Source organism: Nerophis lumbriciformis, linkage group LG09 (genome assembly GCF_033978685.3).
Source record: "Nerophis lumbriciformis linkage group LG09, RoL_Nlum_v2.1, whole genome shotgun sequence".
NCBI lineage: Eukaryota > Metazoa > Chordata > Actinopteri > Syngnathiformes > Syngnathidae > Nerophis > Nerophis lumbriciformis.
Genome location: NC_084556.2, coordinates 36,570,929 through 36,587,214, shown reverse-complemented (window position 1 = coordinate 36,587,214; position 16,286 = coordinate 36,570,929). Strand labels below are relative to the sequence as shown.

Sequence of the window (16,286 nt, the reverse complement as noted above, 5' to 3'; positions counted from 1 at the left end):
ACAGAATCAGGACTCGCGAACCTACTGACACAGAGAACTGACTGTGTCGCGGAAGAGGACGTCACATTGAGGCTCTCGTTCAGTCACTGTGCGCGTCGTTCATTGGGTGCTGAGGGCTTGTGTCGTTCGTGAACTGACACACACTGAGATCTGCCGCTGGGGAAGCTGTTACTGACTGACTCATGATTCGCCGACCTGCACACAGAACTGCTGCTGCAGAAGTGATTCAGGTTCACGTACTGGACTGTGCTGACTGTGGCGCTGTGTCAGTCACTCACTGCCTGGTGTACTGCATGCACAGAGCTGTGTAGGGACTCGCGTTCACCTATTTGCTGCTTCTCTCGCGAATGTCTGCACTGTATTGTACTACGCACGCCCCCCCCTCCTATTTTTTTTTTTTGGGGGGGGGGATTCGGTGAACGAATTTTTTGAACGACTCAATTTAAGGAACTGATTCTAGTGATTCAGTACAGTCAAAAGAACTGCCGATCCCATCACTAGCACGAACCCCTGTACCACCGTGCTGCTGGGACCCGTTACCTCCCTGCTTGGCACTCAGCATCAAGGGTTGGAATTGGGGGTTGAATCACCAAAAATGCTGCTCACTGCTCCCCTCACCTCCCAATCATTGGTACTTTAACTTTAATATTGAGCATTCACATTTAGATTTAAGATTGATATTTAACATTTAGGTTTAGATTTAACCTTGAGGTGTAATATTATAGTCAACATTTAATTTAAACTTAATTGTGATGAAAATTAGCTAAATCTGAGAAAAGTGTGACTGGACTTTTTATATTCGGCACCCTGTGCAAGAGAAATGACATAGTTGTAATGTTTCTTTGCAGACTGCAGCCGGTGTTGGTATTGTGTGTGCGGGATTGGGGGTGCGAGTGAGTTTGGTTGAGCGCGTCAACAATAAAGCAGCGTGAAATGAAAAGAGCGCCTTTCATTCAATGGGGTTTATATTTAGCTCGGTGTGTGTGTGTGTGTGTGTGTGGGAGGGGGGCAGCAGTAAGTGGAGACCCCCAGTCCTGCCGGAGCAGATCTGTTTGACGCCAAAACTTGCTCGTTTGGCGGCGCGCGTCATCGTTTCGTGCGGCGGGCACGGCGCGTGAGTGTTGGAGAGACGCAGAGAAGGAAGAACACACGTTTTTTTTTCTCTCCCAGCTCCTGGAGAGGAACAACAACACACCACTTAAAGAAGAAAAAAGATGATGGCCGGTGGTGGCGAAGCCGCCATGGACCATAACGGGATCTTTTCCACGTCGAACCTGCACAACCTGCAGCAGAGCCACATGGAGGCTGACAACGCAGACTCCCGCAAGCGGCCGCTGGAAACTCCGGAGGAGGAGGCCGGATGTACCAAGCGCACCAACACGGGAGGTGAGAAACAACAAATACCCGCTCATCCGTTGCGTTGACGTCGCCTTTCGGCCCTTGTGTGTTGCTTCGACACAACGCACTGTTGTGGCGCACTTGCTCACACTTTGGAGTGCACGAGTGCTGTTCACACTGAGAAGTGCGCCAACATGTACACTGTAACTACCCGGATGTTGCAATCAAAACGGTCCAAAATAGTGAGCGTCCAGTGATGGATGGGGATGGGCATAGTTTGAATTTGAACGATTCTCGAAAGTTTGTACGGTTTATATCAGGTTCTTTTGGGATAAGATGTCCCCCTTTTTAACTAGAAAAAAAATATCCCCTTTAAAGGGGAATGTTGCAGTTCCTTCACAATCCCTATGCAAGACAAGAACACACATCCATCCATCCATTTTTTTTACCGCTTGTCCCTTTTGGGGTGGCAGGGAGGGGGTAGTGCTGGAGCCTATCTCAGCTGCATTCGGGCGGAAGGCGGTGTACACCTAACCTGACTCTCGCCAGATCCTTGTAGTTTGCTGAGCTCCACACAGGGATCTGGGCTCGAGGGCAATGCAAAGTCTTTCAAGATAGCAAAAAATAATGAACCAATCAGGATCGCTGGGCGGGATTTCATAGATGTGACGTAGCACCGAAGCGACTGTTTGATTCAAACAACAATGGTGGCATGCGGCGAGGAGTCGTGTGCTGACAACTGACCGTGTTTGTAAGAAAGCCAATCAGAGGCTGTTTTTCTTGAGGAGACTGAGGGGCTTTCAGGTTGATAGAACACTGATGAGGATGTTCTATTCATCTTGTATTGAATCTATTTTAACTTATTCCATCACTTCCTGGTTTGGTAACCTCAGTGTGGCCAATAAAAATAGATTGGGTGTTATAATCAAGGTGTGCCAAAAGACCATAGGCACTACCTTGAACCCCCTGAACCAGATCGATCAGGCCAGAGTCATCCAGAAGGCAAAGGCAATTCTGGTCAACCCTCAGCACCCTCTCTTCTCAGAGTTTAGACTCTTACCCTCAGGATGCAGGTACGCCCCTACTAATAGAAAGGCCAAAAACAACAGATACATAAGATCCTTTGTTCCCTCAGCTGTTGCCTTTATAAATGAGCTTCTTAAACAAGCTTAGCTGCTATGCAGTCACTTTAGTGGGAAGCGACGTGTGATGATTAGTTTTTATTGTTTTACAAATGTTTTTATTTTTTAGCTCAATGCTTTCATGATGGTTTGTATGTTGTATGTATTTTACGTATTTGTACCTTGTTTTACTGTTGTACCTTGTTTTTACTTTTGTACTTCGTTTTTACTGTTGCACCTTGTTTTTTACTGTTGTACCTCGTTTTACTATTGAACCTTGTTTTTTAATGACTACTGCTGCAAACCAAATTGGCCCTCGGGGACAATAAAGATTTTGTAAGTCTAAGTCAAAGACATTGATTCTGCTATTGCAACTGTTTTGTCGAATCTATCGAATATTAATTATTTAAAAGATGAACAGAGAACTTTTCGCTCTGTCATTATCCAATATGTCGGCTGTTCTGTTTTGGATTTCCCAGCGTCGCTCTTATCAGCGTCACGGGTTGATTTGGATGTGAGTGGTTGAAGTAGCACGTCATTCAAGATAACGGACAAGTGGTTTATCCAATCACATACAATTTTTTTTTTACAAGGCCCCGCCTTCGGAAATACATCTATTGAGAAGTCCCAGATCCTTGTGTGGAGCTCAGCGAACTACAAGGATCTGACGAGAGTCAGGTTAGGGTACACCCTGGACAAGTCGCCACCTCATCGCAGGGCTCAAGAACACACATATCTTTTATTTTGTATGCTTTGTAAATCGTAAATACGAGCTTGCAATAAGTATAGCTAACAATGCAAGTGGGATTCGATCTATCTAAGTGCTCTAAAAAAAACTCCATCAATGTTTTATATACACGCTGTAAGTATACATGTAAGATGGTAACAGGCACAATCATAAGAGCATGTATTATTTACGTGTTTTCGTCGATTGGGGTTACTCCAAGGAACTTCAAACTTCCACTGCCTCTTACTAGGGGTTGAGGTGCTGGGACCATAATAGCTGAATAGACATGCGTTTTGTCAAAAACAAATGCATTTTACACAGAAATTAGGCTATTTTTAGGAAGAAGTACATCATGCCTGTGTACAATATTACAACAAATGGTTATTATCAGTACCATCAGAAAACAAAGACTAAAACAAACTACAACCAACGCTAGCAATGGTTATACTGGTGAAAATAAGTAGAGCATGCTGAGCAGCCTAAAGTACGCCCAAAACTAAGGAGGAGACATTTTAACAAGGTATGCCTATAGCCTACACAAATAAGGAATTATTTTATCATGTGATTTGGCTGTCTCCATACATTTCACATTGCCATGATGACACTGTAAGTATACATGTAAGATGGTAACGAGCACATTCATAAGAACATGTATTATTTACGTGTTTTCGTCGACTGGGATACTCCAATGAACTTTAAACTTCCACTGCCTCTTACGTGGGGTTGAGGAGCTGGCACCATAATAGCTGAATAGACAAGCGTTTTGCCAATAACAAATCTCTAACCAATGCATTTTACACAGCAATTAGGCTATTTTCAGGAAGAAGTGCGTCATGCCTGCGTACAATATCACGACAAATGACAATCATATGGGTATTGTCGGTACTATCAGAAAACAAAGACTAAAACAAACTACAACCAACGCTAGCAATGGTTATACTGGTGAAAATAAGTAGAGCATGCTTAGCAGCCTAATGTACGCCCAAAACTAAAGAGGAGACATTTTACCAAGGTATGCCTATAGGCTACTGTTCCAAACATTTCAGATTGCCATATAACTTAGTACATGTAGTCCACAATATGCAAACACGAATGAGGAATTATTTTTTCATGTGATTTGGCTGTCTCCTATATGTTTCACATTGCCATGATGACGCTATAAGTATACATGTAAGATGGTAACAGGCACATTCATAAGAACAGGTATTATTTACGTGTTTTCGTCATTTTAAGCACACTGCGGCACAATTATTTCACAGAAGCATTACAACGTTCACTATTTCCCTCAACAACAACAACTACAACTAATCGTGGCAGACTTCATGAGAGCCTACTTTGGGAAAAATGATGATCCAGAGCGTAGCTACAAGAGGGGAAAGAGCCCCCTCAAATAAATGTCTTGCCTCGCAAATCAACATTTTTAAAGTTTAATATACTCACAAAATGTATATATTTAAAGTTAACAAAATTACCAGCAATAGTGGAGAAATCCCCTAGAAAGGGGACACGATACACTATCATCTTCCCTCATCTCTGTCCCCCTGTCCACTGTTGTCACAAAAGAAAGCCAATCGTATTTAATTTCCTCTCGTAGATAGGTGGGACAAGTTCGGAATACATCCACTCACAATTCTTCTACAGCATAGAGAGTGAGTGGGGGTTAGTTATGAAGTAGAGCCAGTCATATATTTTTCCTTGTGAGATGAGGGAGCTGAAACAAAAAATGTGTGGATTTAAAGTATTCTGCAACGTAATATGTGAACACCTGAGGGAAAGTGAAGAGGATACATTTTATTTTTTACGCTATATGATGCCATCAGCAGGCGAGTCATCGTGACATTTACACAACTGTAAGTTAAAGGGGAACTGCACCTTTTTTACAAACCCCGTTTCCATATGAGTTGGGAAATTGTGTTAGATGTAAAAATAAACGGAATACAATAATTTGCAAATCCTTTTCAACCCATATTCAATTGAATGCACTACAAAGACAAGATATTTGATGTTCAAACTCATAAACTTTTTTTTTTTTTTTTTTGCAAATAATAATTAACTTAGAATTTAATGGCTGTAACACGTGCCAAAGTAGTTGGGAAAGGGCATGTTCACCACTGTGTTACATGGCCTTTCCTTTTAACAACACTCAGTAAACATTTGGGAATTGAGGAGACACATTTTTTAAGCTTCTCAGGTGGACTTCTTTCCCATTCTTGCTTGATGTACAGCTTTAGTTGTTCAACAGTCCGGGAGTCTCTGTTGTGGTATTTTAGGCTTCATAATGCGCCACACATTTTCAATGGGAGACAGGTCTGGACTACAGGCAGGCCAGTCTAGTACCCGCACTCTTTTACTATGAAGCCACGTTGATGTAACACGTGGCTTTGCATTGTCTTGCTGAAATAAGCAGGGGCGTCCATGGTAACGTTGCTTGAATGGCAATATATGTTGCTCCAAAACCTGTATGTACCTTTCAGCATTAATGGCGCCTTCACAGATGTATAAATTACCCATGTCTTGGGCACTAATACACCCCCATACCATCACAGATGCTGGCTTTTCAACTTTGCGCCTATAACAATCCGGATGGTTCTTTTCCTCTTTGGTCCGGAGGACATTACGTCCTCAGTTTCCAAAAACAATTTGAAATGTGGACTCGTCAGACCACAGAACACTTTTCCACTTTGTATCAGTCCATCTTAGATGAGCTCAGGCCCAGCGAAGCCGACGGCGTTTCTGGGTGTTGTTGATAAACGGTTTTCGCCTTGCATCGGAGAGTTTTAACTTGCACTTACAGATGTAGCGACTAACTGTAGTTACTGACAGTAAGTTTCTGAAGTGTTCCTGAGCCCATGTGGTGATATCCTTTACACACTGATGTCGCTTGTTGATGCAGTACAGCCTGAGGGATCGAAGGTCACGGGCTTAGCTGCTTACGTGCAGTGATTTCTCCAGATTCTCTGAACCCTTTGATGATATTACGGACCGTAGATGGTGAAATCCCTAAATTCCTTGCAATAGCTGGTTGAGAAAGGTTTTTCTTAAACTGTTCAACAATTTGCTCATGCATTTGTTGACAAAGTGGTGACCCTCACCCCATCCTTGTTTGTGAATGACTGAGCATTTCATGGAATCTACTTTTATACCCAATCATGGCACCCACTTGTTCCCAATTTGCCTGCACACCTGTGGGATGTTCCAAATAAGTGTTTGATGAGCATTCCTCAACTTTATCAGTATTTATTGCCACCTTTCCCAACTTCTTTGTCACGTGTTGTTGGCATCAAATTCTAAAGTTAATGATTATTTGCAAAAAAAAAAAGTTTATCGGTTTGAACATCAAATATGTTGTCTTTGTAGCATATTCAACTGAATATGGGTTGAAAATGATTTGCAAATCATTGTATTCCGTTTATATTTACATCCAACACAATTTCCCAACTCATATGGAAACAGGGTTTGTAGAATGTTGCCTATTGTTTGCAACCTTTATGAGACAAGAAGACAGGGTTTTTTTTGCATTCTAATTTGTATTAATCATAGGCCTGGGCCGATATTCGATAAGTCATTTAATCGACGATAAATTAAAATTAAGTCGATAAATTTTTTCAGCATCGATAAATCGCCATCTGCATGCTTCAAGAGCATTCTCGCTTTTTGTCGCTTTTAGCAGCTACGTACGTTTGTGCTATAGCGGAATGAAAAGAAGGGGGTGAATTATCTTGTCATCGTTAAGTGTCGGTGACTCTTTGTGGGGAAACTCGTGAGGCAAAAAGCCTGCTAGCTTCACACAGTGCAACTAGTTAGCATGTAGCAGCTAACTTGGACAAAATGAACACAGTTCTAGTTTAAAACTTAGTTTAAAACTTTGGATAAAGTTGAGCGTATCAACACCGAGGAGCCAGTTAGATGAGCACGACAGACCTGCATGCGCTCCTAAAACTGAGGCGTTTGGTTTAATAAGCCAGGTCAGTGCAAACAACACAGCGCAAAATGGTGTGCGTTTATAGAAAATGTGGTTCTTATCACTACATCGCCAAAGACATGCTACCCTTTTATACTGTTGAAAAACTAACATTTCTATTGTGCTGCAAATGTTTGACAGACCTTTGTCATGTTGTCTTGTCATGTCGGTTTTTCCTCGCTGGGAGGTCTTAATCTTATACATATGACTTTTTAATACATCTGCTTATAATGTAGAGTTTATATTGTAATTGCAATTTTGTCTAAAAATGTCCTAGCGTAATTGCCAGTAATTTACAACTCTACCTCTGCCTACATGTTCAACAGTGAAGTGCAGCTTTGTTTGTCAATACTTAAAATGTAGCCATTTTATTTATTGTTTTGCTTGTGTATATTTTAGGCCTCCCCCCCGAACATATTGTGTTGCTTTTAGTTGTGATTTTTAATCAAGTGCGACATTTTGCTAACCAAGTAAATGTTATTATTAATATATGTTTGTTTTATTTTACTTGGAGATTTAAATGTTTGTTTCTTAATGAGCAACAACATTAATGTCTCTCGTATTTGCGTTAGCATTTAAGCTTGCTTATGAGCTAGTGCTAGCATACTTCTCCAGTAAAAGAGCAGTATCAGTTCATTTATTAAAGTGTTATCAATCACTGTTTTCCGACAATTTTAATACAAAATAGTAATACCAATTGTCGGGAGTTGTACCGCCGTTTATCAATTAACCTTTTTTCGTTACATCCCTCCTATACAGCGATCAAACTGTGAGAGTTTGGACTCAGTTTAAGTGATTCTGATCACACATAGTGACCTCTGAACAGCGCAAGGTACAATATCGTTTAAAATAAACAAGGTAGAAGTGCCGCTAGCAACAAAAGTAACCAACGCCAATGGCCTTCAGTTGGCTGCTTAGCAACTATGAAAACGCACACTATGGAACAGAACTCCCAGCCCGAAGCTTCCAGGCTCACAGATGGAATCTCAAGAAACAGATGAACGGAATATGACAATGTTGGTGCAAACAATACACAACCTACAATTAGATATCAAAAGTGCATCCATCCAATTTTCTACCGCTTGTCTCTTTTGGAGTCGTAGGGGGCTGTAGCCTATCCCAGCTGCACTCGGGCGGAAGACGGGGTACATCCTGGACAAGTTTCCACCTCATCACAGATAGACAGACGTTCATTCACTCTCACATTCACACACTGGGGCCAATTTAGTGTTGCCTATCCCCAAGTGCATGTCTTTGGAGGTGGGAGGAAGCCATAGGACCCAAAGGGAACCCACGCAGTCACGGGGAGAACATGCAAACTCCACACAGAAAGACCCTGAGCCCGGAAATCGAACCCAGGACCTTCCCGCTGTGCGACACTACCGCGAACCACTGGCCCACCTTGCTATCACCCAGATAACATAAGTCTACAATTAAATATAGAATGTCAACAATTAGATATTAGAAGTTTCAAATATCAAATATTGAAAGTGTACACTCACAGATTGACAGAGAGAGAAATGATTTTCGTGATAATATAAGGAAGTTCAAAGATGAAATGAAGATTCTCAGAGAGGACAGTTCAGCAGTGAGACAGGTCCTACAAAAGGAGAATGCAGCATTGCGCCGAAGTTGAATGCCAAGCAACAAGATAACACCAATCTGGAGAATATCAGACATTTACATGACCAAGCACCTCACTAAACACAATGCAGACATCGCCAAGAAAGCACGTGACTTGAGGAAAAAGGGAAAAAATTCAGGGAACTTGGAGTGCCAACTGCAAAATCTACATCGAGCTGAATTGAGGTCCAGAAGCAAGAGTACTTGTTGTGAAAAATATAAAGGATCTGGACAAAACTAAAGTTCACAGCGCTTTCACAACAACAACGATAATGGAGTCAGACGAAAAACAAAAATCTACATTCAACATCAACACTACCACGTTAGAAGAGATTACTGAGCAAGAAGACCTCCATTCAGGAGAACATTCATCTACACTCAAAGACATTCTTAAAGGGGAACATTATCACAATTTCCGAAGGGTTAAAACCATTAAAAATCAGTTCCCAGTGGCTTATTTTATTTTTCGAAGTTTTTTAAGAAATTTTACCCATCACGCAATATCCCTAAAAAAAGCTTCAAAGTGGCTGATTTTAACCATCATTATATACATAGCTCGGATTCAGACTCGGATTTCAGCGGCTTAAGCGATTCAACAGATTACGCATGTATTGAAACGGATGGTTGTAGTGTGGAGGCAGGTAGCGAAAACGAAATTGAAGAAGAAACTGAAGCTATTGAGCCATATCGGTTTGAAGCGTATGCAAGCGAAACCGACGAAAACGACACGACAGCCAGCGACACGGGAGAAAGCCAGGACGAATTCGGCAATCGCCTTCTAACCAACGATTGGTATGTGTTTGTTTGGCATTAAAGAAAACTAACAACTATGAACTAGGTTTACAGCATATGAAATACATTTGGCAACAACATGCACTTTGAGAGTGCAGACAGCCCAGTTTTCATCAATTAATATATTCTGTAGACATACCCTCATCCGCTCTCTTTTCCCGGGGGTCTGGCGGCAGATTTCTTTGACTTTATCGTTGGAAATGCATCTGCTTTGAGTGTCGCAGGATATCCACACATTCTTGCCATCTCTGTCGTAGCATAGCTTTCGTCGGTAAAGTGTGCGGAACAAACGTCCAATTTCTTGCCACTTTCGCATCTTTGGGCCACTGGTGCAACTTGAATCCGTCCCTGTTCGTGTTGTTACACCCTCCGACAACACACCAACGAGGCATGATGTCTCCAAGGTACGGAAAACAGTCGAAAAAACGGAAAATAACAGAGCTGATTTGACTCGGTGTTTGTAATGTGTTTGAGAAAATGGCGGATTGCTTCCCGATGTGACGTCACGTTGTGACGTCATCGCTCCGAGAGCGAATAATAGAAAGGCGTTTAATTCGCCAAAATTCACCCATTTAGAGTTCGGAAATCGGTTAAAAAAATATATGGTCTTTTTTCTGCAACATCAAGGTATATATTGACACTTACATAGGTCTGGTGATAATGTTCCCCTTTAAAGCAACACAGAAAACTTGCCGAACATGAAAATATGAAACTGAAAACCTTCTGCAACATACACAATAAATATTTGGAATAAGAGAGTGAGATATATCCAGATATATTTTTTTTATCAGGAATAATTGTTTTTAGTATACAGATGAACAATGTAACAGCAACATTAAATCCAACAACAAACTGGGACTTATTCATTTCAACAGCAGAACGTTGTGTAACACAAAGCATTTTTTGTAACAATTCAACGGAACCCTTCAAAATGATCGCTACCTCAGAAACTTGGATTAATGATAACAAGGAATTGATTTTTATCTGGAAAGATACGGTGGAAGAGGGGTTAGTGCGTCTGCCTCACAATACGAAGGTCCTAAGTAGTCGTGAGTTCAATCCCGGCCTCGGCATTTTTCTGTGTGGAATTTGCATGTTCTCCCCGTGACTGCGTGGGTTCCCTCCGGGTACTCCGGCTTCCTCCCACCTCCAAAGACATGCACCTGGGGATAGGTTGATTGACAACACTAAAATTGGCCCTAGTGTGTGAATGTTGTCTGTCCCGGAAGGGAATAAGCGGTAGAAAATGGATGGATGGAGGATACCAAAAGGGACAAGCGGTAGAAAATGGATGGATGGATATGAACTCAATTAGATCAGCAGAACCAACAAGAACAAAGGAGGTTAGTGGCGTTTGTGATGAAGAACCTGAAATACAAAGTGGTAAAAACATGTAATTTGCTATTGATAATATCTTACATTGTATAACCATTGAAATATGTCATGACAAAAGCAAACATGTAATGATTAGCTGTATATATAGAATACCTAAGTCAAGTATTGAAATGTTTGAGGATTGGATTAAGGCAACTTTTACTGACATCAGTCAAAAAGTATTTTTCTTATGTGGTGACTTCATTGAACTCTTGAATTCTAACAAGCAAATACCATTGATGACTTCATAGATACAATTAGCATAATATAAGTATATTATCCTAAATTACAAGACCAAACAGAATCCCAGAATCTGGCATCATACTCTCTTCAGCGGTCTTTGGAACTACCTCGGTGTAATATTCTTCTGAGTATCGAACAAACACTCCGTTATAGGAGAGCACAGCTGGTAGTTTCATTGTGCACTGTTGAATATCTTAATTGATCACACATCAATGTGTTTACATAAGTTTAGATTGAGGTATGTCGTTTCTTATTAGGGAAATACATTAATGTCTCTAATATGTACGTTTATGTCTCTAATGTAATGTTTTCATGTTAGCATTTAAGCTAACAAGGTGGTGCCAGTCAGTCTGTGAGTTTATTAAATGACAGTTATTAATCATGGTTTTTCGATAATTTGAATTCAAAACGATAATACTAACCATCGTGAGTTTTATCGCTACTTGACAAGGCTATATTTACGCAAAATTTGTAACTCTGACAAAATAAATACACTGGAAACAAATTTCCACAACAGAGATTGTTGGTTCTCAAATAAGAATGATAGTGAAAGAAGAAGTAAGGGCCCCCGGTCCTTACTTTTCTGGAAATGTGTTCCCTTAGTACAGGAGTCTGCAACCTGCGGCTCTTTTATGCCGTTGTTGTGGCTCCAGCTAGTTTATGCTTCTGAGTACTGTAGTCACTACACTGTCCCTTGAGGCACCGTCACGAGTCTTTCAAAGTTCTGCATTAGCCATACAATTCTCTGGTGAAAAGACCATGACACCTAATTTAACATGATTTATCTTGTTAGTTTCCTTTGTTGCCAATAAATAACGGTAACTCGAGAGGGATTGAGAGTTATTGGAACTGGTGCTGTGTTACAATACTTGAATTTCTAACAAAGAAAGCATTTTTGCAAAGGTGGGCAGTATGCCTCTTAAGGAATGGCATCAACACAGGACAAGTACTAAAAGCCAACCAATTACAGCCTTTGCCGCATCGCTGCTACGTAAGGTTAGACTTTATTTTAGGCATACGTCACACTGCACAATAAAATTTGGAGGGGGACGACAGAGCTCGCCTTGACACAGCAGTTCTTTTATCTATAGTGTAAAACAAGGGTAGGGAACCTATGGCTCTCGAGCCAGATGTGGCTCTTTTGATGACTGCTTCTGGCTCTCAGATAAATCTTAGCTGACATTAACACAATAAGTAATGAATAATTCTGCTGGTAATCACAGTGATAAAAATAACCTTCAAAATATAAAACATTCTCATGCATTTTAATCCATCCATCCGTTTTCTACCGGACCTCTTCAAGAAGTTGCATTAATGGAAAGAAGTATTTTATTTATTTTGGTTAGCTTCAGAATAACAATGTTATTAAAAACAATAAGATACTTATTATACTCGAAAAATGTTGGTCTTACTTAAAAATTAATGAGTTATATTCAGTGTTAAAAAATATTATATGGCTCTCACGGAAATACGTTTTAAAATATTTGGCTTTCATGGCTCTCTCAGCCAAAAAGGTTCCCGACCCCTGGAGTAGAACAATAGTAGAGAAACATGGAAATACCTAGTAAAGGAGAAACATGGAAGAAAATTAGAAGTTTGACAACTAGTGTTAGGCATAAGGCCGTTACATAATAATGGCATTACTAACACACCCACAACTTTTATACTAGTGGGGAATAATCATCAACAACTCAATGAAGTGATAATCATGTACTCCCACAATACTCAGTTTATGGACAAGGAGAGATACAGCCACCAAAGCACATTCAATCGCTGTATTAACTATAATTTATAATTCAAAGTAATTTGCCTAAAACTGGTGACAGAATCAGAATCAGAATCAGCTTTATTGTCATTACGCAAGGTAACGAGATTGAGGCCATTCCATACAGTGCGATGTGTGCATGCTAGAAAAACAATGTGCAAATATATAAAAATATAAAAAATGTAGAAGTGCAATGAATATGGTGTGAAATGAATATATACATGAAAAAAACAAAACAAAAACAGGGTGGTTGGTGGAATGGGTTATTGCACCGAAGAGAAGGCAGTTATGAGGGACAATGGGGCAGTCCGTTCAGGATGGTTATGGCCCTGGGGAAGAAGCTGTTCTTTAGCCTGTTTGTTTTGGTTTTAATGCACCTGTAGCGCTTCCCAGAGGGCAGCAGGTGGAACAGGTCAGAGCCAGGGTGGGTGCTGTCCTTGATGATGGCACTGGCTCTGTTGAGGCAGCGGGAGGTGTAGATGTCCGTCAGAGAGGGGAGAGGGCGGCCGATGATCTTCTGAGCCGTCTTGACCACTCTTTGCAGCCTCTCCCTGTCTGCTGCAGTGCAGCTGCCATACCATACCGTAATACAGTAGGTCAGCAGGCTCTCGATGGACGAGCGGTAGAAGGTCAGCAGCAGGTCAGGCTTCAGGTTGTACTTCCCGAAGACTCTAAGGAAGTGTAGCCGCTGCTGAGCCTTCTTGATGATTGATGTGGTGTTGACTGTCCAGGAGAAGTCATTAGAGATGTGGACTCCAAGGTACCTGAAGGTGTGGACCCTCTCTACACGCTCGCCGTTGATGTAGAGGGGGGCAGGGTCGGTGCTGCTCCTCCTGAAGTCGACGATGATCTCTCTGGTCTTGCTGGTGTTGAGAGCGAGGTTGTTCTCCGAAGACCAGGCCGTCAGCTTCAGGACCTCCTCTCTGTAGGCAGCCTCGTCACCCCTGGAGATGAGCCCGACCACTGTGGTATCGTCGGCGAACTTGACGGTAAGGTTGTCACTGTGGGCCGGACTGCAGTCATGGGTGTAAAGGCAGTAGAGGAGGGGGCTCAGCACACAGCCCTGTGGGGAGCCGATGCTCAGCGTGCGGGAGGATGAGAGGTGCGGGCCAAGTCTCACATTCTGGGGTCGGTCCGTTAGGAAGTCCTTTATCCAGGCGTTTGTGAGAGGGGGGAGGCCAAGAGTGTCCAGTTTATTGCAGAGTCTGTCCGGGATTATTGTATTGAAGGCAGAGCTATAGTCCACAGAGAGCATCCGGACGTAGCTCTGCTGCTGCTCCAGGTGGTTCAGAGCAGAGTGGAGAGCAACAGCGATGGCGTCCTCTGTGGACCTGTTCGCCCGGTATGCGAACTGGTGGGGGTCGAAGTCTGGAGGGATATGGTCCTTGATGTGCTGGAGAACAAGTCGCTCGAAGCACTTCATGATTACCGGAGTGAGGGCCACTGGTCGGTAATCATTCAGGCTGGTGATGGGAGACTTCTTCGGCACCGGGATTATTGTAGATGACTTCAGGCAGGATGGGATGACTGCCTGAGCCAGGGAGAGGTTGAAGATCCTGGTGAGGGGGGGAGCGAGCTGGTGGGCGCACGTCCTGAGCACCTTTCCAGGTACTCCGTCTGGTCCGGTAGCCTTCCTGGGGTTCACAGCCAGGAGCACTCGTCTGACACTGTGCTCCTGTACAGTGAGTGGAGTGGCGCCGGAGCCCGGTGGGGGCGGGGGCAGGGCTGGAGCAGATGAGTGTCGCTGGGGGGTTTCGACAACATAACATCATAAAACATAAATCCAGCAAAGTTGGGTATTGACTAATTGTCAGGTGGCGACAGGTGTTGGTCTTTTGCTACAGGGGAACTATACGGAAACTCTACAAAAGAAACCAGTAACAAAAGAACATGCAAAATACGGGGGGGAGAACAAGACAGAAAAATAATGTGACAATACGTGAAAGCAAGGGTCGGCAACCCGCGGCTCTAGAGCCGCATTTAGCACCGCCCTAGAGGCTCTTTGGAGCTTTTTCAAAAATGTATGAAAATGGAAAAAGATGAAGGAAAAAATATATTCTTTGTTTTAACATAATTTATGTAAGACAAACATGACACAAACTTTCCTAAATGTTAGAAATCCCACTGTTTATATTAAACATGCTTCACTTATGAGAGTATTTGGTGAGCACCGTTTTTGTCCTACTAATATCAGTGGTCTTTGAACTCACCGCAGTTTGATTGATTAAATTTATAAATTTGGGGAAAATTGCTTCGGTTTGTTCCTTTTGGAACAACCGAGGTACCATTGTATACATATTTGAGTTTATTTGAGTGCAGTTTTCGTAACACAGCCACAACCCGACACTTTCCACCCTCAATAGTCAATCAATCAATCAATCAATGTTTATTTATATAGCCCTAAATCACAAGTGTCTCAAAGGGCTGTACAAGCCACAACTACATCCTCGGTACAAAGCCCACATAAGGGCAAGGAAAAACTCACCCCAGTGGGACGTCGATGTGAATGACTATGAGAAACCTTGGAGAGGACCGCATATATGGGTAACCCCCCCCCCTCTAGTCTCAAGTCGCTATTTTGGCGGTAGGAGAGTGACTAACTCAAGTGTTTGCAGTTCACAATAAAAAAAAGAGAAATAAGGAGAAGTGGCTATATTTTGTGATATAACGATTGAAAATGTCATATCACAGTTATTGTGACCAAAATGATCACGGTTATCATTAGAGGTGGGAATCTTTGGCCACCTCACAATTCGATTACTATTACAATTATCGATTACAAATTGATAATTGATGCATCTTTAATTTATGTATAAAGATGCAGTTTTACATTTATTTTCGTTTCACTAAACACGCGTTTATCACTTTTAAAAACAGTGCATTTGTAATAAGAAACAGCTAAATTAATTCCCACATTTATTAAATTAATGGAAATGTGTGCAAAACTGGAACATAAGTGCCCGATAATAAAGGAGCTGGTCGGATTTCTCGGTGAAGTCAGCCAAGTTTGTATTTATTTATTTATTTACAATTTATAAATCGATGATCGATTATTGACATTTACTACCGTATTTTTCGGAGTATAAGTCGCACCGGAGTATAAGTCGCACCTGCCTTTATGCATAATAAAGAAGGAAAAAAACATATATAAGTCGCACTGGAGCCCGGCCAAACTATGAAAAAAACTGCGACTTATAGTCCGAAAAATACGTAATGGGTCATCTCAGGGCGCACACACCCCCTCGAGAGATCTGGTTTCCAATCGCATAATCAAGATGTGTTAGTCCGACTTTTCAAAAACCGAACACAATCAGATTAAGGTGTTTCCATGAGTTGAAGGAT

The 16,286-nt window shown here is 41.9% G+C and overlaps 1 protein-coding gene across 1 annotated transcript in view; it reads left to right on the top strand.

Annotated features, from left to right (window-relative positions):
- The first annotated feature begins 1,019 nt into the window (after positions 1-1,019).
- nova1 (NOVA alternative splicing regulator 1) overlaps positions 1,020-16,286 on the top strand; it is an 82,654-nt gene continuing 67,387 nt past the window's right edge. The window contains exon 1 of the mRNA XM_061961876.2: positions 1,020-1,386. Within this exon, the coding sequence (XP_061817860.1) occupies positions 1,215-1,386 (172 nt within the window). The 5' untranslated portion in view covers positions 1,020-1,214. The remainder of the gene's footprint in view (positions 1,387-16,286) is intronic.